We start from the raw sequence: 23,747 nt of genomic DNA on the forward strand, positions 1-23,747 counted from the left end.
GGTTCTTGTCTGTGCATAGACTACAATAATGACGATTACTCTATTATTTTAATCAACATTAATTATTATTACAATATATCACTTGAAACAGTCGACAATAATTATGTTTTGCAGTTACAAAGTAAAATATTTGCTTCCACATCTCAATCTTTCTGGGAATGCTTTCTGCTTCTTAGATATGCATCATCTTCTGTGACGAATTCTTACATTTGATCAATAAATGTAATTACTTATTGTATGTGATTAAATTAGAGTAACAAGACACAATAGAGCTGATGAATTAAGTATCAAAATTCATCTTTGAAACGCTGAGGAAATACAGGAGCAATATCTGAAAAAGCAGATATTTTAATGCAGCTCACTATAGCTAATAAATATGCCATGCTTTTTACTTTATTAAATATTTATCAGGGTAGGTTTATTTTGTATGTCATAGCATTCCTTGATGTAGAAGCAAACAGTGCCATGTCTTTGTTTGGAACTATTTTAGAAATATTAGAGATAGATAGATAGATAGATAGATAGATAGATAGATAGATAGATAGATAGATAGATAGATAGATAGATAGATAGATAGATAGATAGATAGATAGATAGATAGACAGAATATAGATTTAGATAATTTTTAATCGTAATTATATTATTTATAACAACAATTCTATATCAAATAATAATAATAGTAATAATAAGAACAACTGGTATATCATAGTAACCAGAGGAATCATATAGGAAATCAAATTGCTACATTATGAGACACAATTACCCTGTCCCCTGCTAAATGGACAAAAAATGCATATTTAAAACAACATATTCAAAATCCCCCCTACACAGTAAAAAAAATCTTTATTTTACGACTGTCACTATTGAAGTTAAATGTGAGCATTTTTTTTGCATTTTTTTTTTGTATAGCGTTGACAACAACCAGTCACACACGTCTCTGTTTTGCTCGGTGCAATAACCAATCAGATGAGTTTAGATTAGTCACCCATTGTAGAAAAAACGCTGATTCGCGGGAGTTTTTACCACTTTCAAGCCATGCAGTTAATCAGTCAGTCAGTGTGCGATAGACGCTCTGACTGAATGCTGCAAATTCTGTCGCGGAAAAGTGCAGACACGATGTAAGTAAGATATTCATTTATAATCGTTTCGATTTTCATGTTATTAAAATAAAATGTCTTGATTTTCTAATGCGTAAAAAACTTTTCAGTTAACGTACAACCTTCAACAGCTTCAACCTTTCTGAGAATGCTGCATCTTTTTGGCCGAATTCGACACAAAAGAGCTGATGAATTCAGTATCCGAATTCCAGGGTGCGAACTACGGGGGAGCTAGGGGGAGCTCGGCTCCCTTAAATAAGACATGGGCTCCCCTGAAAAGGTGATTTGTGAAATTTTGGGGGGTCTCAAAAAATATTGACACTGTGCTATTTTGAGGTGCAATTTCAGTTTTGTGTGCCATCGTGGATTATTATATGTAAAATTGCTCAAAAAATATAATTAATTCATGGATGATGGCGATTTAAATCTAATTCACGTCAATAAAAATAACTATATGCTATTCTAGTCCTGACCATCAAGGTGGGGTGGCGCTATGGTGCAAATTCCACTCGTTTAGTACATTTAGTAACAGCAAAGGAAGCGTACCCCAGGCCTTTGTGGTTGATTAGTGTTAAGTTAAGGCATGTTTTTTCCAATTATGTGTTGTAGCCTAATTGAATGGAGGAATTATGGTATTCTTTTGTAGCCTGACGAGAAACTTTAACCGTTGTTCATGTGAACTCAAAGACAGCCGGATGCTTGGTTTATAGGCTATTTGAGGGTGTCTTTTTTACTTTTCAATTCGTGTTTTTTTTCTTTTTCTTCTTCATTAAAATCAAAGATGTTCATCGATGATTGTATATTAAGAGTCTCCGGAATGGCATTAAGCGATAGATTGTCATGCTTGTCTATGTGTGACGACTGTGTGCACGAACCAAAAGAGAACGCAAGCAAACCCCGCCTACTTTGATTTGATTGGCCATCTCAATAATTTTTACATTGACGAGCACCGTTAGATCCGAGGCAAACCAGACTAAAATGTAACTTTTAAACCTTTTTGGCATCCTAACATACAGATATCTGTGTACTGAAGTGAAGCAGAGCAGTGCAAGAATATCAAAAATATAGATCAATGACTATGGTGGTTACCCCCCCCCCCCCCCCCATACACAAGTGGGCTCCCCCAAAGGCCATGGTATAGTTCGAACACTGCCAAATTCATCTTTGCAACACTTGAGGAAATGCAGAATCAGCATCTGAAACTACACAAAGCACCTCACAGGGGATTAATAATGACTAAATTAATAAATAGCTAATTAACAAAGGACAATAATAATGCGTTGTTCTAAACATAAAACGCTAAATATATATATATTTTTTGCAATAATTTCAAACTATACTTAAATGTGAAATGTACCACCAGATTGCAGCAAGTCCTTTTTATTGAGTAAGTCATTGCGATTCAAACGTTTCATTCAGATGACTGATTTATTTAGGAACAAATTTAGAAATTGTTAACCCTAATTCTTTTTCTCTGTTTCCATCTGTTTAACTGGCAAATAAAGGCATATAACCAGTCAATTTTTCTCTATATATATTTTTTTTAGTGCATATCTGCTAATCCATCCCTGCCCAGTAAAACAACCTACTGCTGTCAAAAAGTCTTATGAGCTAGACATCTGCAGGCCATTGTGGCTTCTGTTGAGTAAGTAATTTTTGTACTGTCACATTCTCATTATTTGCATTAAAGTAAGAGCTCTCAAAGTTAATGTATGCAATAATTTAAATATACGTTGTTGTTTTTTTCATTGATGAATTGGACAAATCATTCAACATGCTTAGCATAAATGTCTCATTAATAATATTAGAAAAAACATCCAGGATGCACCTAATGAATTAAGAGAATGTTCAGAGGTGTTAAAAACAAACAAACTACAATGAGGATTGTGATTATTTCAGTGTGCCTGTTTTTCTGCCCCATTAAGACTTGCTCACTGTACTTCACCTCTCAGGTGCTGTGAAGCATACTGTTTTTGCCGGGAGTCTCCCGTATTTCACACCATCTGCCGGGAAGTAGAATCAAGCATCGTTGGTGGAAACGGGAGAAGACTCAGCTGGTAAATATTTATTTTCTGTAATCCCCTGGCTAGCGTTCCATTAGCAGATGGGAGTTTTACTTACTCAAACATGTTCTGAGGGCTGAAAGGAACATGATTGGTTTAAAGATTCAACCAATGAAATTGAAGCAGAGGCAGGATCAAGTGTTTTTTTTTTTTTTTTCAAAAATTGGAGGGAATTCTACAGATATCGTTGATAGACCGTTGATGGAAGATTGCGCTTGTCAGGTAATGCCTAGTTCAGACTGCACGATTTTAGCCCCGATTTTGAGTCGCCGACAGGTTTTGCAGAATCGCCGACAAATGCCCGAGATCATAGGCAAATCGGTGCTCGTGCACGCGAGTGACAATCACGCAGTGTGAATAATCAAAGACGCGATCAGAGAGAATCGCCGACGAGTCGCCGACGCCCGCGAGATATTTGGCATGCTTAATATCTGGACCTGTTGGCGATTCAAGCTCCAGCTGTGTGAAATGACTTCTGATTGAAAATTACATCAGCGATGACCGACAGCCACCCTGCTGAAAAAAACAATAGAAACCATTACAAAAATCCTACTGGTTTCCACTAAAAAACCATTACAACCCATCAGCTTTTAACCATTAAAAATGGTTTCCATCACGTAGTGTGTTTTGGGCATATTCCATTAGGATTTAATGGTTTGTATAGGTTTCCATTACAAATTTGTGTTGGTCTTTATTTGCACTTTTAATGGTTTCCATTGCAGTTTGTACTGGTTCTGATGGTTCCATTACAAATTTGTGTTGGTCTTTATTTGCATATTTAATGGTTTCCATTGCAGTTTGTACTGGTTCTGATGGTTTCCATTACAAATTTGTGTTGGTCTTTATTTGCATATTTAATGGTTTCCATTGCAGTTTGTACTGGTTCTGATGGTTCCATTACAAATTTGTGTTGGTCTTTATTTGCACTTTTAATGGTTTCCATTGCAGTTTGTACTGGTTCTGATGGTTTCCATTACAAATTTGTGTTGGTCTTTATTTGCACATATTTAATGGTTTCCATTGCAGTTTGTACTGGTTCTGATTTGTATGTTTGACTGGTAGCTGTTTAAATTATTTAAATTATTACTAAAATTATACACTGGTTTTGCCCTTGTTGCTTAAAAAAACTAAAATATATAATTTTAATTGATATAAACTGCACACAAACTTTTCAATAGCTAACAGCTAAGGTTGTGTTTTTCAAAGAATGAAGAACATGCACCTGAAATCAAAATTATACATAGGATTAAGACCAACTTTTTTACTCAACCCAGCTGAAAATAAACATCTGACACAAAAAATGAACATGACGTTTTTATTTATTTATGTACATGAAATTCTCGTTCACTGAGGCTGATTTAGACCTGCAAAAAGAAGGAGAATGCATTAGGACAATGGACCTCTTTAACCACATCATCAGTACATGAGATTATCCATACATTATATATTTATATATGGGAATCTCAAAGAAGTTGTAAGAAGTTGTTGATGAAAACAATCATGCCTAAATTCATTTAACACTTTGAGTACTTTGAGCAGATTCAAGATCTTGACAGCTGTGAGCTTTTGTTCATTAGTCATTTCATGGTCATAGCATGACGATCATCTGTTATTTAACCTTCTCCGCCAGGTATATATTTTAACCTGCTAGCCAGCACCCGCACTTTTGAAAAAAAATCCCAAGAAATGGCACATCCAAACTTAAACACATACAGTAAAAAACTGATGACTTTCATGATCATGCCATGTGATTTTATTTTGAGAACACTCTAACTGCTAACTGATGTTTATTGTCATCTTCCAAGCATTCAGTGAATTGTCTCTTGTTTTGTGGTGCAAACTAACTGCCTCATTCAGTTTCAGTCTCTCCTGCACACATTCACACACCTCCGGCCCGGTTATGGTTCTTTTTATCTCTGTTATAATTACTAAAAAATTTCCACAGATTTTATCCCTCTTTTTTTTTTTTATCAAACTTCTCACTTCACTTTCTTTAGAGGAAAGTGCTGAACTCCTGTCAGAGAAGATGGGGTGAGGTGTGTTTTTTTTTTTTTTTTTTTTTTTTTAAAGCACTATTCACACCCAGTGGTAATTCAGGGAAATAAGTTCTCTGATGCGCCACTTGAAACATTGGATGGATTCTGTCTTTTGAACTTTTAGCATCTATCTTATGCGAGTTGATTTAGATTAATATGTGCGAGGGAGAGAGACAGTGCTTAGTTTGAAGACAGAGAAAAAAAAAGTCCAATTTAAGAAAAAAACAGCAATCATAATCAAGGACTGGAACTATCCATTTTATAACACTATATGAGCACTCAAGAAGTATAGGAACTGATAAAAAAAAAAGCTGCTCAAAACATACCCAATGTGATAATAAAAATATAAATGAAAAAAAAAGATATTATTAGAGAACATTGGTATTGCATTCAGAAATGGTATGTACTTACCATTGACAGTTTTTGTACGGTTTATGTCACTTATCTTCTCCGCCAGGTATTTGCGTGCACATGGCAGGCGCTTTTTTATTTCTTCTGAGGTGTGGCCTCTTTCATTCAACCTCTGAGACAGACACTCTGTTTGAAACACACACACACACACACACACACACACACACACACACTGAAATTAAAGAACTGAAGGACTTTAAATCTGACCACTCTCAAATAAAAATCAAGTAGCATAAAATGCTTGATAGCTCAAACCTGAAATCACACAGTGACAGCCTAAAGCCCAATTTATACTTCTGCGTCGAGTGTACGCAGTAGCTTGTACGACATACCCTGACGTGCACCTCTCCAAAAATGTAACAACGCGTCAATTCAATGTGGACCGCAAGCGCTGTGATTGATTGGTGTGTCAGAACCCCTCCGCTCCCTCTGCATGTGTAACTGCATGTTGACGGATCACCATACTATGGAAGCCCGTTTCCGCCACTAAATAATAAAAAAAATAATAATAATTGCGACTTTTTATCTCACAATTCTGACTTTTTTTCTCACAATTGCGAGTTATAAAGTCAGAATTCTGAGATATAAAGTCGCAATTGCGAGTTATAAAGTCATTGATCTGCCGCGTCCCGACACAGAACGGATGTGAGGTGATAACGTTCATATTCTGATGTGTTATTATGGAAATATAATCCCCAGAACATCACCACCCTCAGAATGTGCTGTAATTCACGATTTCCTTAGAGAACGAGTGTGTTCCATAATACGAGTGTATTTCATAAATAACGAATCATTAATAGCATATTTCATTAATAACGCATCAGAATATGCTGTAATGCAGGATTTCGTTTGAGAAAGAATTTTATTGACCTCCATATGCTCGATTTTGATCATATTTGAAATAATAAATTAATTGTAAAAGGCTCTGTTACCACTTCAGTTCAAACCTCAATGTCAAGGTTATTGGTGCATGTGCGCGCACACACACACACACACACACACACACGATTGAATGGTGTTGAACCTGACAGAGAAACAGTGAGTTCTCCTGCCGAACAGTTGCAACAGAAATATGAGGTTGAGATGGAGCAGTTTTCATTAAAAGCCTACTCCTGTAAATAATCTTATAATCTTATATGTTTTAATAAAAGGCCCACGTGTCAAATTCAACCAGAGTACCTTTGCATTTATTTTCTATTCTCAAAATCCTGCATTACAGCATATGATGCGTTATTAATGAAATATGATCCCAGAATAGCGCCAACCTCAGGTGACTGTATGTAGCCTACCGACTGAGCACTGACGTGTTGTGATCGGGCAACAGTTTTCATTAAACGTTAAAAAGATAAAATGATACTGTTTCAATAAATGGCTCACGTGACACCAGAATCAGAAAGAATCAATATAGGAGCTTTATTGCCATTTTTGCACACACAAAAAATCTGTCTTAGTGACAGAAGTTTCCAGTATACCCCAGTAGCTATACACAATAGAGAATAAAAATAAGTGAATGAGTGAGATACACATATGCATAATACACACAAATAGACAAATTTGTATGTACATGTGTGCTATGGAACAGAATAGGCTATAATATAGAATTAACAGTCAGGGAATGGAGTAAGAGGTTCTTGTCAAATACATATAGTAAGCTATATAACTGCTTGTACTCAACTAACACTATACATTTAGCCTACAATACTAAGCCTGTACTAGGAATCCTTTCACTTGACCTGTTACTTGACCACAATATTCACCCTACAAATAATCCATTGCTTGCTTTGATAATTAGAGCAAATCACGCCATAACCAAAAAGATGTTTGCACTACCTAATATGTGCTCTATAGTAAGTGTTGTTAAAAATACAGACTTCGGTACGAAGTTGGTACTGAAAATTAAAAAATGTGACGATACCAACATTTCCATTTTAAAAATTTCAGTACGGACGTGGTACTTTTCAAAACACTACTCTAAAGATAACAAATATATTTCTAAATGTATGTTTCTAATTATGCATATGTTGTTAAAGGTGGTTCCCTCCTTTTCATTGTTCCTAAAAAAAGATTAATTGTGACATAAAAAATCCTTTGCTAATCAGCAAAGTAATTCAACTGTAATTGCCTTTAAAATGTGTAGTATAATTTTCAGCATCATTACTCTTTAATATCATGTTATCTTTTAGAAATCATTCTAATATGATGATTTGTTGCGCAATATTTCTGATTATTATGACAGCGTGACAGTAAATTAATTTATAATGTTACACAAGATTTTATTTAATAAATGCTTTAATAAATAATAGCATTAACCATCTTCTCATATTTATTTCTATATTGAATGTAATTGTCTCTTCAATTTAATAAGATAGTTTGAAGAGACCAACAAACAAAAAAACTAATGTTTGAATTAAAATAATTTGCATAATAAAATGTGAGTGTAAGTAATAAGGGTTGTGCTTTGATTAGATTGTGCTTTACACACTAGTAAACTGTTCAAGGCTCACCTCAACTTCAAACAGCAACCTCGGGTCATCCTTCAACAGTGCAAGAGCAAAATAGCTGGTTCCAACTGTAGGCCTTTAAACAAAATAACATCATTAGATTAACATAACATGGGGGATGCTTTTAGCCAATACTTTTTTTGTTTGTTTTAACCTTCATTCCTGTTTAATGCCCACGGTATATTTAGTTTTTTATATGTACGCTTAGTCGAACACACAGCCATTCAAAGTATACTTAATTTGACTAGTACAAATACACAGGCATTCATCACATGCACATTGGGACAAGTTGCAATACCCCTCTTTGAACTATAATGTATGGCGGAATAGCACTTAGTACTCAGCGCAGTAAAAAGTCCCGGGTCAAACATCCTACCTCACATCACAGGGGGTGATGTGAGGGACAATGTTTCAGCCGGGACTTTTTTTGAATACATACAAATGTCCTTTATGTATTATGTATATGTATAAGGCCATATTAAATTACCTTTTTACGAAGAGTACGCATGTGCGGGCGCACTCTAGTACATAAGAAAGAGTCTTTGATTGAATCAGGAAATGAAGCAAAATAACTGAGAGAAATAAGAATTAGGCCTCAGGTGCCATGTCCATAATGTATAGCAAAAGATCTAGCATGAATTCTATCTCAAAATAATTAATTAAAAGCAGTTATTACTCCACCACCTGCGTTACTTCGTTATACGGGAAATGCACTCCAGACCAACAGAACTGTAGTTAGAGCCAATTTCTTTTTTTGTTGAATTATAGCACCACCCTAATTACCTTTTTTTAGCCTGCCATCTTCACAGTCCTCAATCTTTCGCCTGAACTTGTCCTTAAGGGGACTCCGTGAAACTTGAAGGTCTCTGTGCTATTACAGAGAGCTGTGTAAGAATTTGTTGGCTAAAGTAAAAAAAAAGACATTAAAAAATAGTCATACATAAGGAGGCAATCAACACACTACTGTACTTACCATTTTCACCAGTCTGAAACGAGTCTCCTCTTTGCTATGGTTGGACACAACATTTTTCCACACCATCCTTTCTTTGAGGAGCTCTATGTTTGGTTGAAGCTTCTCTAGATGTCCCCTAATACTTTGTTCATCTTCTCCTGCATCAACCTATAGGGGTATTGAAATTGGTACAAATGTGGGTACAAATACAAAACACACTTACACAGGAATCTATAAAAAAATAATAAAATTTGTCTTAGATGAACAGACACCAAAGTTCTGCTGCTACACCAAATGTGAATTGAGAAAGTTTGTTTGACAGCCACCATTTAAATGTTTATACTTTAAAAAACTAATTTGAGTAGAAATATGTAATTTGTTTAGCAAATATTTTAACTTTATTATTATAAAAAAAAAATCCTTGTGTAATTTAAGTGTTTGTACAAATCTGTTCAATTTTACCTTCAATATTATAGTAGGCTTCAACTGACTCCCATAGTTTACAGCATCAGTTAAGAGATGTGTATCCTATTCCTTGAGAAAATTTGCCATGCATGTGGCATACCTGTTATGTAGCCAAAAATAATCGATATTGAACCAAGCTGTTCTTGTGACAATTTATTTAATTTAACTCTTATTTTTTTCTAAATTTCATAAACTAAATAGTTTTTCAGTTATCACAACTGTTATAACAGAAACACTGGCACTGGTTATTCAATAAACAGATATTATTGTTACTAAACTCTGCTCAAAAGAAATGTAATTACAAATTGATCCATATCGTGATGTGTATCGTATTGTGACATTGATGATCCACAGCCTTAACTGAAAATGATCTTCAAACCAATTCATTAACAGTTACATGCAAATATTCATGACATGAAATTGGCCAATGTTAATAATTAAGCTAATGATAAATAGCCTAAATAAATAGAGCTAACGTTAACTTTTAGCTAGTTTAGCTAGTTTTAGTAGTTAAGCTTTTTAGCTTAAAGCCCACCTCTAGGACCGTGGCTGTCATCTCTATCAGCAATTCAAAAAAAAAAAAAAAAAAAAAAAAAAAAAAGATTAAATACGAACGACCACGTTAGCCTTAATTATTACTTAACGTTACACTTCAGTGTTAGTTAAGCAACAAATATCCCTAACCGTATCTCCTTATCGTTAACTTAAACCCCCCTCTGTCTCTCGAGCTTTGTCGGTTGACGTTAACTTACACCAAAGGCGTTTCAGTGTATTTGGTTGAAATAACTTAACGTTACTAAAACGTTACTGCTGCAACTCTGGCTCGAGTGTAAGAAATTATTATCCTTTTTCTTTTTGAGCGTCACTAGGATGTTATTCGCTTTGTTTATTGCGAAAAAAAAATCGTTAACTAAGTTAAATTAGTCAACACAGTTGGTCAGGCTCCACACAGTCGGCTAACATTACTCAAAACACGGTACAACATTTTAAAATAGCAACAAAATGTCCCCCTAACAAGGAACTCAACTTTAATAGCATATTTATGTGACAGTTGGAGGTATGACACTCACCTGGTCAAGATTATTTCTCTCTCCATAACGACGCCGGCTCCAAAGGTCCAACGAGCAACGACACAAATGACGCAGTTTCTCGAGTAGGACCGCTCGCGCACAAACGGCGTACATCTGATTGGCGCGTTTATATATATATATATATATATATATATATATATATATATATATATATATATATATATATATATATATATATATATATATATATATATATATATATATATATATATATATATATATGTATATATATATATATATAATTGGCACGTTTATATATATATATATATATATATATATATATATATATATATATATATATATATATATATATATATATATAAACGTGCCAATTACAGGGGCTTTATATATATATATATATATATATATATATATATATATATATATATATAATTATATATATATATATATATATATATATATATATATATATATATATATATATATATAATTTTATTTTTATGTTTTGTTCATTTGTGTAGTCTAGCTTTAATAACATATTATGATGTCCGTATATATATATATATATATATATATATATATATATATATATATATATATATATATATATATATATATATATGGACATCATAATATGTTATTAAAGCTAGACTACACAAATGAACAAAACATAAAATTAAAATAAAATTAAGTAAATTAAGTATAAAATATTATACTTAAATAAAATATAATTAAGATAACTTTGTTTTGGCGCTGTAAATAACATTTTATAGTGGTATGATAAAGTGAAATCAGTTTCTAGCAGAGAATTTTTTTTTCAAGAGGTTTTTTATAATTTTTATTTATAATGTATTGGCTATTAATAAGCGATGTATGGGTGATGATTTGAAAATGGTTCAAGTGTGGATTTGATTTGGTAGCCGCCTACTGTTATAATTTGTGTGTATTGATTACCTAATGTGTTTTAATTTTAAAAAGTTGGGCAGGCCCCATATTCATTAGCTTAATTTTTAATACCAATGGCAAAAAGCTGTTTTAAATCACTTTGCTGGGGTCAAAAAGTGTTGTGTTTGAGGGCTCAAATATATTTGATTTGGGGGCCTTTGGGCCAAAAAGGTTGAGAACCATGTTAACTTCATGTGAATATTATTATTTTATTTAATGTTGTTTTGTAATCAATTCCCCAACTAAATTAAGAAACTAAAAGAAAGACAGAAACTAGAGGGGCTTTTTAAAATTTGATTTATGATGACAGTGGTGCTATATAGCACCTTAACCACCCCAAAGAACCACTGAAGAACAGCTGAAGAACCACACAGGGGCTTTACAGGTTCTTTATATGGTATTGGTGCTATATAGCACCTTATCCACCCTAAAGAACCGCTGAAGAACCACTGAAGAACCTTTTTTTTTTTAGAGTGAATGAGCAAAAAGTTAATTTATTTGCGTGTCTAGTTTGTGCTGTAATATTTGTAAAAAATAAAAAAATAAAAAATAAAAAGATCTGCATCTAGCCTTCATTATGTGTACACAATTAAGTCATTATTATCAAACTAAAGAAACCACTACATTTATTGGAGTCCTAATGGTTTATACTGGTGTCCAGTAGATATCAACATGTAAACTAAAACTTGCCAAAAGTGTTCTATTGGTCCTTAATGGTATCCAATAGACAATGCATGCCACCAATAGAAGAAATCAAATTACCAATAGAGACCCACTAGAACCATTACAGTTTCCATTAAAACTAATAAAGACAAATAGGCATACACATGGCACCAATAGAAGAAAGCAAATTACCAATAGAGACCCACTAGGACCATTACAGTTTCCATTAAAACCAATACAGTTTCCAATATAACCATTAAAACCATTACAAATTCTGTGATGGTTTCTATTGTTTTTTTCAGCAGGGCAATGAGAGTGAGATACAGGGCAGCGGGAGGTTCAGGGAGGAGTTATCAAGTTTAAAGACCACAACAATGACGTCGGTTCAGAAAAAGAGTCCTTCTCGTTGTATTTGGACACAAGAAATGGAACAAAAATTAGTCGAAATTTGGCAGGAGCACCCGTGTCTGTTTGACGTGTCTTCCGAGCTGTACCACAACCGAGTTGAAAAGGAACAAAGTTGGAGAGAAATTGCTAACTCCCTTCAACAGCCAGGTGAGCAAAATTAGTACATTTTCTATCCCACTATAGGGGCTTCTTTCTCATATTGTAGTTAATAAAAAAGATATAGTATGTTTTCTTGACGTAGTAAATGTTATAGTGTTTTTGAACCATAGCCTATAGTAAATATAGTACAGTTCATTGGTAAATACTGAGGTATACTATATAGTGGAACAATTTACTATAGCCTAGTTAATATTACAGTAATATAAATTAACCAAGTATAGTAAATATATAATATACTACAATTTACTGTAGTATCTTTACTATAGAATGGTTCAAAAACACTATAGTATTTACTACAGTAATAAATAGTAAACCACTAGCTACTATAGTATTTTTTTCATACCTTTATTTACAAATATGTAAACATTTCATATTCTGGAACGTTTAACTAAATAATTACTTATTTATTTTTACAGTTGAGGAGGTGAAGACCAGGGCTTTATCCTTGAGAACACAGTTCTCCAGGTTAATTAAACCCAAACCTAGTGGGAGTGGGAACAAACCCCTGACACCTAGGCAACAGTGGCTTCTCAGGGTCATGGATTTTATAAAAAAACATATTGTTCACCGTCCATGTGAAACCACTGTAAGTTTACAAACACATTTTGCTGTATGTACAGATTGAAACATTTTATATTTTACTCAGTTTATTTTGCATACATCTTTATCTGTACTTTTCATCCATTACATACCAGTTTTATTGTGAGCAAAAGCCTACATAAATAAAAGTCAATGTGCCTAAAATATGTAACTGTGCAATGTTCAGTACTAAATAATGCATACTCTACATGCCTTTTTCATGAAATTATTACAAAAAAGTATATGAGCTCTGACAGTTGAAAAAGTATTAAGTCCAAAAATTATAACATTCATTAGTAAAAAATAAATATATGAAAATGGAGTGATTACTATTATTTGCTATTTTTACAGAACTGTAATATTCACTGACACCACTGTTTACGTTTCTTCCAGCTTGATTTGCTACCCGGTGACCAGGATAACGCTGAAGACCCTGACAACTATGAACTTGAGGATAGCACAGAATCCCTCAATGAATTGCAGATACCACTATCTAGACACAGTACACCTACATCTCATACCTCATCCTCTGTTGAATGTTTTGATTCCCCATCAACTGCCAGCACAAATGCAGGAGTTGAATCAAACACAAAGGGAATCAAACGCAAAGCCAGATCAGTATCTGATGTTGAGCTGCAGAAGCTAGCCGTGTTGAAGCAAATGGCATCCAAAGTTGAGGTTGACCCGACACCAGATGCATTCACTACTTTTGGAAACCAGGTAGCAGCTGAATTAAGGCTACTCCGAGATACAGCTATTGTAACCACATTGAAAAGGAATATTATGAACATGATATATGATGGGCAAGATAGTGAAAGAAATAGATCCGCTTCCTCACATTCACCATCAGCACCATACACATTCCTCCCCACTGTTTCACCTTTGCCACCGGTACAGACCTACACACAACACATGGCTTTTCAGGGTCCTCGACCTCAAAGTTTTTTGCAAACATTGCCACCCTTTGATGTCAGTGAAAGTTTGTGAAAAGCTGTTCTTTTGAATTAACTTGTTTTACTTCTACATTATATTAGATGGGTTACTTTACTGCTGCTTTATGTTAATACAAATGTATTGTACTTTTACAAAAGTAATGTTAAGTTTGTAGAATTAAAAACTAAAAAAATCAGAGTTTCCACGGTAATGCTCAGGATTTTATTGAAAAGCAACAGCATGTTTATGTTTGTACTTTTATCAATGAATGTTTCAGAGAAATAAAAAGGCTGAGTCTGCACATGCTATTTGACACATTGATGTCAAACTACACATTAGTTGTAAGGTCTGAAGATATATACAAAGCATTTTGTGCCTAATAGCCAAGATCAAGAACAGAAGCACCATGTTTTTTTAAGAAAGCCACTTGAAAATAAACAACATTAAAATGTGCTACAGTATGAAAACTATCAGAATAAAGCACACAATGTACTCTACGGTACAAAAATAATACTGACTTCCTTACAATACTACATGTGTTTCTGCTGCCAAGGAACACAACCTGCAGGTGATACAAAGTAGTCACACAGAAGGTTTCGTTGCATTTTTGCCACAACAGATGCATTGCGCTCCCTTCCATGATCCACTGGTTGGAAAGACCCTGTTCCTTCATTCCTCCAGTTTCCTTCAACTATGCTGTGGTCATTGTTCTCCCAGTCTGCAAAGGCTGGAGGCGTGTACGCCTCAGACCTGCGCTCACGGAGGAAGTTATGGATGCATAGGCAGGCCATAGTTATTTTAACTACCTTGCCTGGCTCCAAGCATATGGTGCTCCTAAAAACTCGTAACCTGTTAGCAAGAATGCCAAATGCATTTTCTACCACTCGACGTGCTCTTGATAGACGGTAGTTCAGTATCCGTTGACTGTGGTCCATTTGCCTGTAAGGATATGGCTTCATGAGATCGGGCCTTAAAGGATATGCCTCATCACCCACGAACATGTATGGCATCATTATGTCACTGCTGGGCAATGGTTCAGGTGGAGGAAAGTTCAGCCGGCCCTGATCCATCGCTTGGCGCAAGTCTGACTGAGCGAATAATCCGGCATCAGAAACTCTACCTTGGGTACCCACACTGGCATATATGAACTTGTAATTGGCATCCACAGCAGCCATCATAATCACAGAGAAGCTGGACTTGTAATTATGGTAGAGACTGCCACTTTTTGCTGGAGGCTGTATCCGGATGTGTTTACCATCTAGCGCACCAAGGCAATGTGGGAATTGCCATTTTGAGTGAAAGTCATGGGCTATTCCCCGCCATTCTGCCTCTGTTGATGGTGTCTATAAAAAAAACAACAAAAGAACAAAATTTCTAAATTAATTAATAATCCTTCATAATGTAAAGATCATTCTGTGAATTCAAGGTTTTATTGAGTGAAAGAGTACAATTATACTGAAATTAATGATTGAAATCAAACGTTGACGCTCCTAATCTCATATTTACATTATGAGAGTGTAGCCTGGATTTCACACAGGTTCACATGTAAGTGATGCATTTATTTTTATGTTGCATAATGACATAGATGTGTACTTTTTATGGTAATTTCAGTAAAAGGTATTAACTAGTAATGTACTACATGTGCCCTTTAAGTACAGTATTTTAGTAAATCTTGGTAATCAGAGAATACCTTCAGAAAGTCTTTTTTCATGGCCTTGTACAGAGCAGCACAGGTTTCCATAACTATCTCAGAAATAGTGCTGACCCCAACCCTGTACTGGAAACTGAGGGAAGTGAACGATTCACCTGTACAAGAAAAAGTACAGAATATTCAGTAAAAAAATAAAAAAAAATTAAAAAAAAAATAAAGTACTATTGCTGAATCAATTGCTCTGGCACACACACCTGTTGCCAAAAACCGCATGGTCACAGCTAGGCGCTCTCTTGGGGATATTGCCCGTCTCATCTGCGTGTGTTGCTTGGTTATGAGAGGTCCGACCATCCCCAGCAGGATATCAAACTCCTCTGCTGTCATCCGCAGCAGCTTCCTGAACCCAGTCTGATCATCCATCTATTTGTATAGCAAGCACAATCTTAACGTTTAATATAGTTTATAGCTTTTCAATCAGAGAAAAATGAAAAATTCTAACATAATGAAGTATTGTACATTTAAACTTTACAATTATGTCAATAAAACGATCGATACACAAACATTTGCTAGACCAGCCACACATTGCACAATTATTATTTTACCTCCAACTCTCTTTGCAGAACAAACAATCCTTGCTCTTCGCGTCTCCCCAACCATTTCCTCCTCCATAATCTTCTTTTCTTTTTCTTCTTTTCGCTGCAAATCAGCGCACAGGCAATTTGTATCGCAAGCTTCTTGTAGGTTACCATTTTTATTAATAATCCCAGTCTCACGTGAGAACTCCGGTCTGATGCACACGTGATCTCGCGTTGTTTCCTTGTCACTTCTCGCGTGTGTTTGGTTGTGAAACGTAGTTTGCGGACGGGACAGAGCTGTCGGCGATTGTTCCTCCTGTACAGTCATGCAGTGTGAACTCCCCTGTCGCCGATCCATCGTGCAGTGTGAAGACAGCAGTGACTGAATGCTACCCCAGATAATCGTGCAGTGTGAATACAGCAGTGACCCGACGAGTTTGAAAATCGTGCAGTCTGAACTAGGCTTAAGTGAATTTACGATATATATATATATATATTTTTTATATAATATATTTTTGTATATAAACAGAAATAACTTAATTAACTTAAATATCGCATCTATACCAGCAAGCAGGCTCCTGGTTGGTTAACGCGTCGCGCGAATTGACGACAAAGTTCAGATTTTTCGGCCTTCAGACAATGCACAAACGCAAATGAGGGAGAATCGCGTCCATCGCGCCGTGCGAAACGCGCCGTAGGACCTCCAGACGCGCGTCAACGCGCCTTTCCATTGACTTAAATCACTCGCGCCAGACGCTCTATCTATGTAACGTTAGACCAGACGCGATCTTTTTTCGCGTCGCGCTGTGACGCATTTAGTGCACTATATGCTGCTCTCAGGGCTGCGGTACTCAATAGGTTCATAGTGTTATTTTTAGTGTACTATATGCTGCTCTCAGGGCTGCGGTACTCAATAGGTTCATAGTGTTATTTTTAGTGTACTATATGCTGCTCTCAGGGCTGCAGTACTCAATAGGTTCATGGTGTTATTTTTAGTGTACTATAACGTATGCTGCTCTCAGGGCTGCAGTACTCAATAGGTTCATGGTGTTATTTTTAGTGTACTATAACGTATGCTGCTCTCAGGGCTGTGGTACTCAATAGGTTCATGGTGTTATTTTTAGTGTACTATATGCTGCTCTCAGGGCTGTGGTACTCAATAGGTTCATGGTGTTATTTTTAGTGTAGATATGCTGCTCTCAGGGCTGCGGTACTCAATAGGTTCATGGTGTTATTTTTAGTGTACTATAACGTATGCTGCTCTCAGGGCTGTGGTACTCAATAGGTTCATGGTGTTATTTTTAGTGTACTATATGCTGCTCTTAGGGCTGTGGTACTCAATAGGTTCATGGTGTTATTTTTAGTGTACTATATGCTGCTCTCAGGGCTGCGGTACTCAATAGGTTCATGGTGTTATTTTTAGTGTACTATATGCTGCTCTCAGGGCTGTGGTACTCAATAGGTTCATGGTGTTATTTTTAGTGTACTATAACGTATGCTGCTCTCAGGGCTGTGGTACTCAATAGGTTCATGGTGTTATTTTTAGTGTACTATATGCTGCTCTCAGGGCTGCGGTACTCAATAGGTTCATGGTGTTATTTTTAGTGTACTATATGCTGCTCTCAGGGCTGTGGTACTCAATAGGTTCATAGTGTTATTTTTAGTGTACTATATGCTGCTCTCAGGGCTGTGGTACTCAATAGGTTCATGGTGTTATTTTTAGTGTACTATATGCTGCTCCCAGGGCTGTGGTACTCAATAGGTTCAGTGTTATTTTTAGTGTACTATATGCTGCTCTCAGGGCTGTGGTACTCAATAGGTTCATGGTGTTATTTTTAGTGTACTATATGCTGCTCTCAGGGCTGTGGTACTCAATAGGTTCATGGTGTTATTTTTAGTGTACTATATGCTGCTCTCAGGGCTGTGGTACTCAATATGTTCATGGTGTTATTTTTAGTGTACTATATGCTGCTCCCAGGGCTGTGGTACTCAATAGGTTCAGTGTTATTTTTAGTGTACTATATGCTGCTCTCAGGGCTGCGGTACTCAATAGGTTCATGGTGTTATTTTTAGTGTACTATATGCTGCTCCCAGGGCTGTGGTACTCAATAGGTTCAGTGTTATTTTTAGTGTACTATATGCTGCTCTCAGGGCTGTGGTACTCAATAGGTTCATGGTGTTATTTTTAGTGTACTATATGCTGCTCTCAGGGCTGCGGTACTCAATAGGTTCATGGTGTTATTTTTAGTGTACTATATGCTGCTCTCAGGGCTGTGGTACTCAATAGGTTCATAGTGTTATTTTTAGTGTACTATATGCTGCTCTCAGGGCTGTGGTACTCAATAGGTTCATGGTGTTATTTTTAGTGTACTATATGCTGCTCCCAGGGCTGTGGTACTCAATAGGTTCAGTGTTATTTTTAGTGTACTATATGCTGCTCTCAGGGCTGTGGTACTCAATAGGTTCATGGTGTTATTTTTAGTGTACTATATGCTGCTCTCAGGGCTGCGGTACTCAATAGGTTCATGGTGTTATTTTTAGTGTACTATATGCTGCTCTCAGGGCTGCGGTACTCAATAGGTTCATGGTGTTATTTTTAGTGTACTATATGCTGCTCTCAGGGCTGCGGTACTCAATAGGTTCATAGTGTTATTTTTAGTGTACTATATGCTGCTCTCAGGGCTGCGGTACTCAATAGGTTCATGGTGTTATTTTTAGTGTACTATATGCTGCTCTCAGGGCTGTGGTACTCAATAGGTTCATGGTGTTATTTTTAGTGTAGATATGCTGCTCTCAGGGCTGCGGTACTCAATAGGTTCATGGTGTTATTTTTAGTGTACTATAACGTATGCTGCTCTCAGGGCTGTGGTACTCAATAGGTTCATGGTGTTATTTTTAGTGTCCTATAACGTATGCTGCTCTTAGGGCTGTGGTACTCAATAGGTTCATGGTGTTATTTTTAGTGTACTATATGCTGCTCTCAGGGCTGCGGTACTCAATAGGTTCATGGTGTTATTTTTAGTGTACTATATGCTGCTCTCAGGGCTGTGGTACTCAATAGGTTCATGGTGTTATTTTTAGTGTACTATAACGTATGCTGCTCTCAGGGCTGCGGTACTCAATAGGTTCATGGTGTTATTTTTAGTGTACTATATGCTGCTCTCAGGGCTGCGGTACTCAATAGGTTCATGGTGTTATTTTTAGTGTACTATATGCTGCTCTCAGGGCTGCGGTACTCAATAGGTTCATGGTGTTATTTTTAGTGCACTATATGCTGCTCTCAGGGCTGTGGTACTCAATAGGTTCAGTGTTATTTTTAGTGTACTATATGCTGCTCTCAGGGCTGCGGTACTCAATAGGTTCATGGTGTTATTTTTAGTGTACTATATGCTGCTCTCAGGGCTGCTGTACTTAATAGGTTCATGATGTTATTTTTAGTGTACTATATGCTGCTCTCAGGGCTGTGGTACTCAATAGGTTCATAGTGTTATTTTTAGTGCACTATATGCTGCTCTCAGGGCTGCGGTACTCAATAGGTTCATGGTGTTATTTTTAGTGTACTATATGCTGCTCTCAGGGCTGCGGTACTCAATAGGTTCAGTGTTATTTTTAGTGTACTATATGCTGCTCTCAGGGCTGTGGTACTCAATAGGTTCATAGTGTTATTTTTAGTGTACTATATGCTGCTCTCAGGGCTGCGGTACTCAATAGGTTCATGGTGTTATTTTTAGTGTACTATATGCTGCTCTCAGGGCTGCAGTACTCAATAGGTTCATGGTGTTATTTTTTAGTGTACTATATGCTGCTCTCAGGGCTGTGGTACTCAATAGGTTCATGGTGTTATTTTTAGTGTACTATATGCTGCTCTCAGGGCTGCGGTACTCAATAGGTTCAGTGTTATTTTTAGTGTACTATATGCTGCTCTCAGGGCTGTGGTACTCAATAGGTTCATAGTGTTATTTTTAGTGCACTATATGCTGCTCTCAGGGCTGCGGTACTCAATAGGTTCATGGTGTTATTTTTAGTGTACTATATGCTGCTCTCAGGGCTGCGGTACTCAATAGGTTCAGTGTTATTTTTAGTGTACTATATGCTGCTCTCAGGGCTGTGGTACTCAATAGGTTCATGGTGTTATTTTTAGTGTACTATATGCTGCTCTCAGGGCTGCAGTACTCAATAGGTTCATGGTGTTATTTTTTAGTGTACTATATGCTGCTATCAGGGCTGTGGTACTCAATAGGTTCATGGTGTTATTTTTAGTGTACTATATGCTGCTCTCAGGGCTGCGGTACTCAATAGGTTCAGTGTTATTTTTAGTGTACTATATGCTGCTCTCAGGGCTGTGGTACTCAATAGGTTCATAGTGTTATTTTTAGTGTACTATATGCTGCTCTCAGGGCTGTGGTACTCAATAGGTTCATGGTGTTATTTTTAGTGTACTATATGCTGCTCTCAGGGCTGTGGTACTCAATAGGTTCATGGTGTTATTTTTAGTGTACTATATGCTGCTCTCAGGGCTGTGGTACTCAATAGGTTCAGTGTTATTTTTAGTGTACTATATGCTGCTCTCAGGGCTGTGGTACTCAATAGGTTCATGGTGTTATTTTTAGTGTACTATATGCTGCTCTCAGGGCTGCGGTACTCAATAGGTTCATGGTGTTATTTTTAGTGTACTATATGCTGCTCTCAGGGCTGTGGTACTCAATAGGTTCATGGTGTTATTTTTAGTGTACTATATGCTGCTCTCAGGGCTGTGGTACTCAATAGGTTCATGGTGTTATTTTTAGTGTACTATATGCTGCTCTCAGGGCTGTGGTACTCAATATGTTCATGGTGTTATTTTTAGTGTACTATATGCTGCTCCCAGGGCTGTGGTACTCAATAGGTTCAGTGTTATTTTTAGTGTACTATATGCTGCTCTCAGGGCTGCAGTACTCAATAGGTTCATGGTGTTATTTTTAGTGTACTATATGCTGCTCCCAGGGCTGTGGTACTCAATAGGTTCAGTGTTATTTTTAGTGTACTATATGCTGCTCTCAGGGCTGTGGTACTCAATAGGTTCATGGTGTTATTTTTAGTGTACTATATGCTGCTCTCAGGGCTGCGGTACTCAATAGGTTCATGGTGTTATTTTTAGTGTACTATATGCTGCTCTCAGGGCTGTGGTACTCAATAGGTTCATAGTGTTATTTTTAGTGTACTATATGCTGCTCTCAGGGCTGTGGTACTCAATAGGTTCATGGTGTTATTTTTAGTGTACTATATGCTGCTCCCAGGGCTGTGGTACTCAGTAGGTTCAGTGTTATTTTTAGTGTACTATATGCTGCTCTCAGGGCTGTGGTACTCAATAGGTTCATGGTGTTATTTTTAGTGTAGATATGCTGCTCTCAGGGCTGCGGTACTCAATAGGTTCATGGTGTTATTTTTAGTGTACTATAACGTATGCTGCTCTCAGGGCTGTGGTACTCAATAGGTTCATGGTGTTATTTTTAGTGTCCTATAACGTATGCTGCTCTTAGGGCTGTGGTACTCAATAGGTTCATGGTGTTATTTTTAGTGTACTATATGCTGCTCTCAGGGCTGCGGTACTCAATAGGTTCATGGTGTTATTTTTAGTGTACTATATGCTGCTCTCAGGGCTGCGGTACTCAATAGGTTCATGGTGTTATTTTTAGTGTACTATATGCTGCTCTCAGGGCTGTGGTACTCAATAGGTTCATGGTGTTATTTTTAGTGTAGATATGCTGCTCTCAGGGCTGCGGTACTCAATAGGTTCATGGTGTTATTTTTAGTGTACTATAACGTATGCTGCTCTCAGGGCTGTGGTACTCAATAGGTTCATGGTGTTATTTTTAGTGTCCTATAACGTATGCTGCTCTTAGGGCTGTGGTACTCAATAGGTTCATGGTGTTATTTTTAGTGTACTATATGCTGCTCTCAGGGCTGCGGTACTCAATAGGTTCATGGTGTTATTTTTAGTGTACTATATGCTGCTCTCAGGGCTGTGGTACTCAATAGGTTCATGGTGTTATTTTTAGTGTACTATAACGTATGCTGCTCTCAGGGCTGTGGTACTCAATATGTTCATGGTGTTATTTTTAGTGTACTATATGCTGCTCCCAGGGCTGTGGTACTCAATAGGTTCAGTGTTATTTTTAGTGTACTATATGCTGCTCTCAGGGCTGCGGTACTCAATAGGTTCATGGTGTTATTTTTAGTGCACTATATGCTGCTCTCAGGGCTGTGGTACTCAATAGGTTCAGTGTTATTTTTAGTGTACTATATGCTGCTCTCAGGGCTGCGGTACTCAATAGGTTCATGGTGTTATTTTTAGTGTACTATATGCTGCTCTCAGGGCTGCTGTACTTAATAGGTTCATGATGTTATTTTTAGTGTACTATATGCTGCTCTCAGGGCTGTGGTACTCAATAGGTTCATAGTGTTATTTTTAGTGCACTATATGCTGCTCTCAGGGCTGTGGTACTCAATAGGTTCATGGTGTTATTTTTAGTGTAGATATGCTGCTCTCAGGGCTGCGGTACTCAATAGGTTCATGGTGTTATTTTTAGTGTACTATAACGTATGCTGCTCTCAGGGCTGTGGTACTCAATAGGTTCATGGTGTTATTTTTAGTGTCCTATAACGTATGCTGCTCTTAGGGCTGTGGTACTCAATAGGTTCATGGTGTTATTTTTAGTGTACTATATGCTGCTCTCAGGGCTGCGGTACTCAATAGGTTCATGGTGTTATTTTTAGTGTACTATATGCTGCTCTCAGGGCTGCGGTACTCAATAGGTTCATGGTGTTATTTTTAGTGTACTATATGCTGCTCTCAGGGCTGTGGTACTCAATAGGTTCATGGTGTTATTTTTAGTGTAGATATGCTGCTCTCAGGGCTGCGGTACTCAATAGGTTCATGGTGTTATTTTTAGTGTACTATAACGTATGCTGCTCTCAGGGCTGTGGTACTCAATAGGTTCATGGTGTTATTTTTAGTGTCCTATAACGTATGCTGCTCTTAGGGCTGTGGTACTCAATAGGTTCATGGTGTTATTTTTAGTGTACTATATGCTGCTCTCAGGGCTGCGGTACTCAATAGGTTCATGGTGTTATTTTTAGTGTACTATATGCTGCTCTCAGGGCTGTGGTACTCAATAGGTTCATGGTGTTATTTTTAGTGTACTATATGCTGCTCTCAGGGCTGTGGTACTCAATATGTTCATGGTGTTATTTTTAGTGTACTATATGCTGCTCCCA

At 36.7% G+C, this 23,747-nt stretch overlaps 2 protein-coding genes and 2 long non-coding RNA genes across 5 annotated transcripts in view; 1 reads left to right on the forward strand and 3 right to left on the reverse strand.

Moving 5' to 3' along the window:
- The window catches only part of LOC137075054 (gastrula zinc finger protein XlCGF57.1-like), a 421,471-nt gene that overhangs the window by 20,851 nt on the left and 376,873 nt on the right, over nt 1–23,747 (reverse strand). The window lies entirely within an intron of this gene.
- Nucleotides 8,891–9,676, reverse strand: LOC137075067 (uncharacterized). Its single transcript, XR_010904987.1, has 3 exons — nt 9,523–9,676; nt 9,082–9,228; nt 8,891–9,011 (listed from the first exon to the last, which is right to left on the reverse strand). It is a non-coding gene; the product is annotated as an uncharacterized lncRNA (long non-coding RNA).
- Nucleotides 12,499–13,853, forward strand: LOC137075066 (uncharacterized). The gene is made up of 3 exons (XR_010904986.1): nt 12,499–12,740; nt 13,169–13,338; nt 13,725–13,853. It is a non-coding gene; the product is annotated as an uncharacterized lncRNA (long non-coding RNA).
- On the reverse strand, nt 13,379–16,950 carry LOC137075056 (uncharacterized). Its single transcript, XM_067443236.1, has 4 exons — nt 16,518–16,950; nt 16,170–16,335; nt 15,955–16,070; nt 13,379–15,607 (listed from the first exon to the last, which is right to left on the reverse strand). The coding sequence occupies exons 1-4, from the start codon at nt 16,662–16,664 to the stop codon at nt 14,795–14,797; spliced, it is 1,242 nt and encodes a 413-aa protein (XP_067299337.1). The 5' UTR covers nt 16,665–16,950; the 3' UTR covers nt 13,379–14,794.

Source organism: Pseudorasbora parva, chromosome 5 (assembly GCF_024679245.1).
Source record: "Pseudorasbora parva isolate DD20220531a chromosome 5, ASM2467924v1, whole genome shotgun sequence".
In the NCBI taxonomy this organism is placed as follows: domain Eukaryota; kingdom Metazoa; phylum Chordata; class Actinopteri; order Cypriniformes; family Gobionidae; genus Pseudorasbora; species Pseudorasbora parva.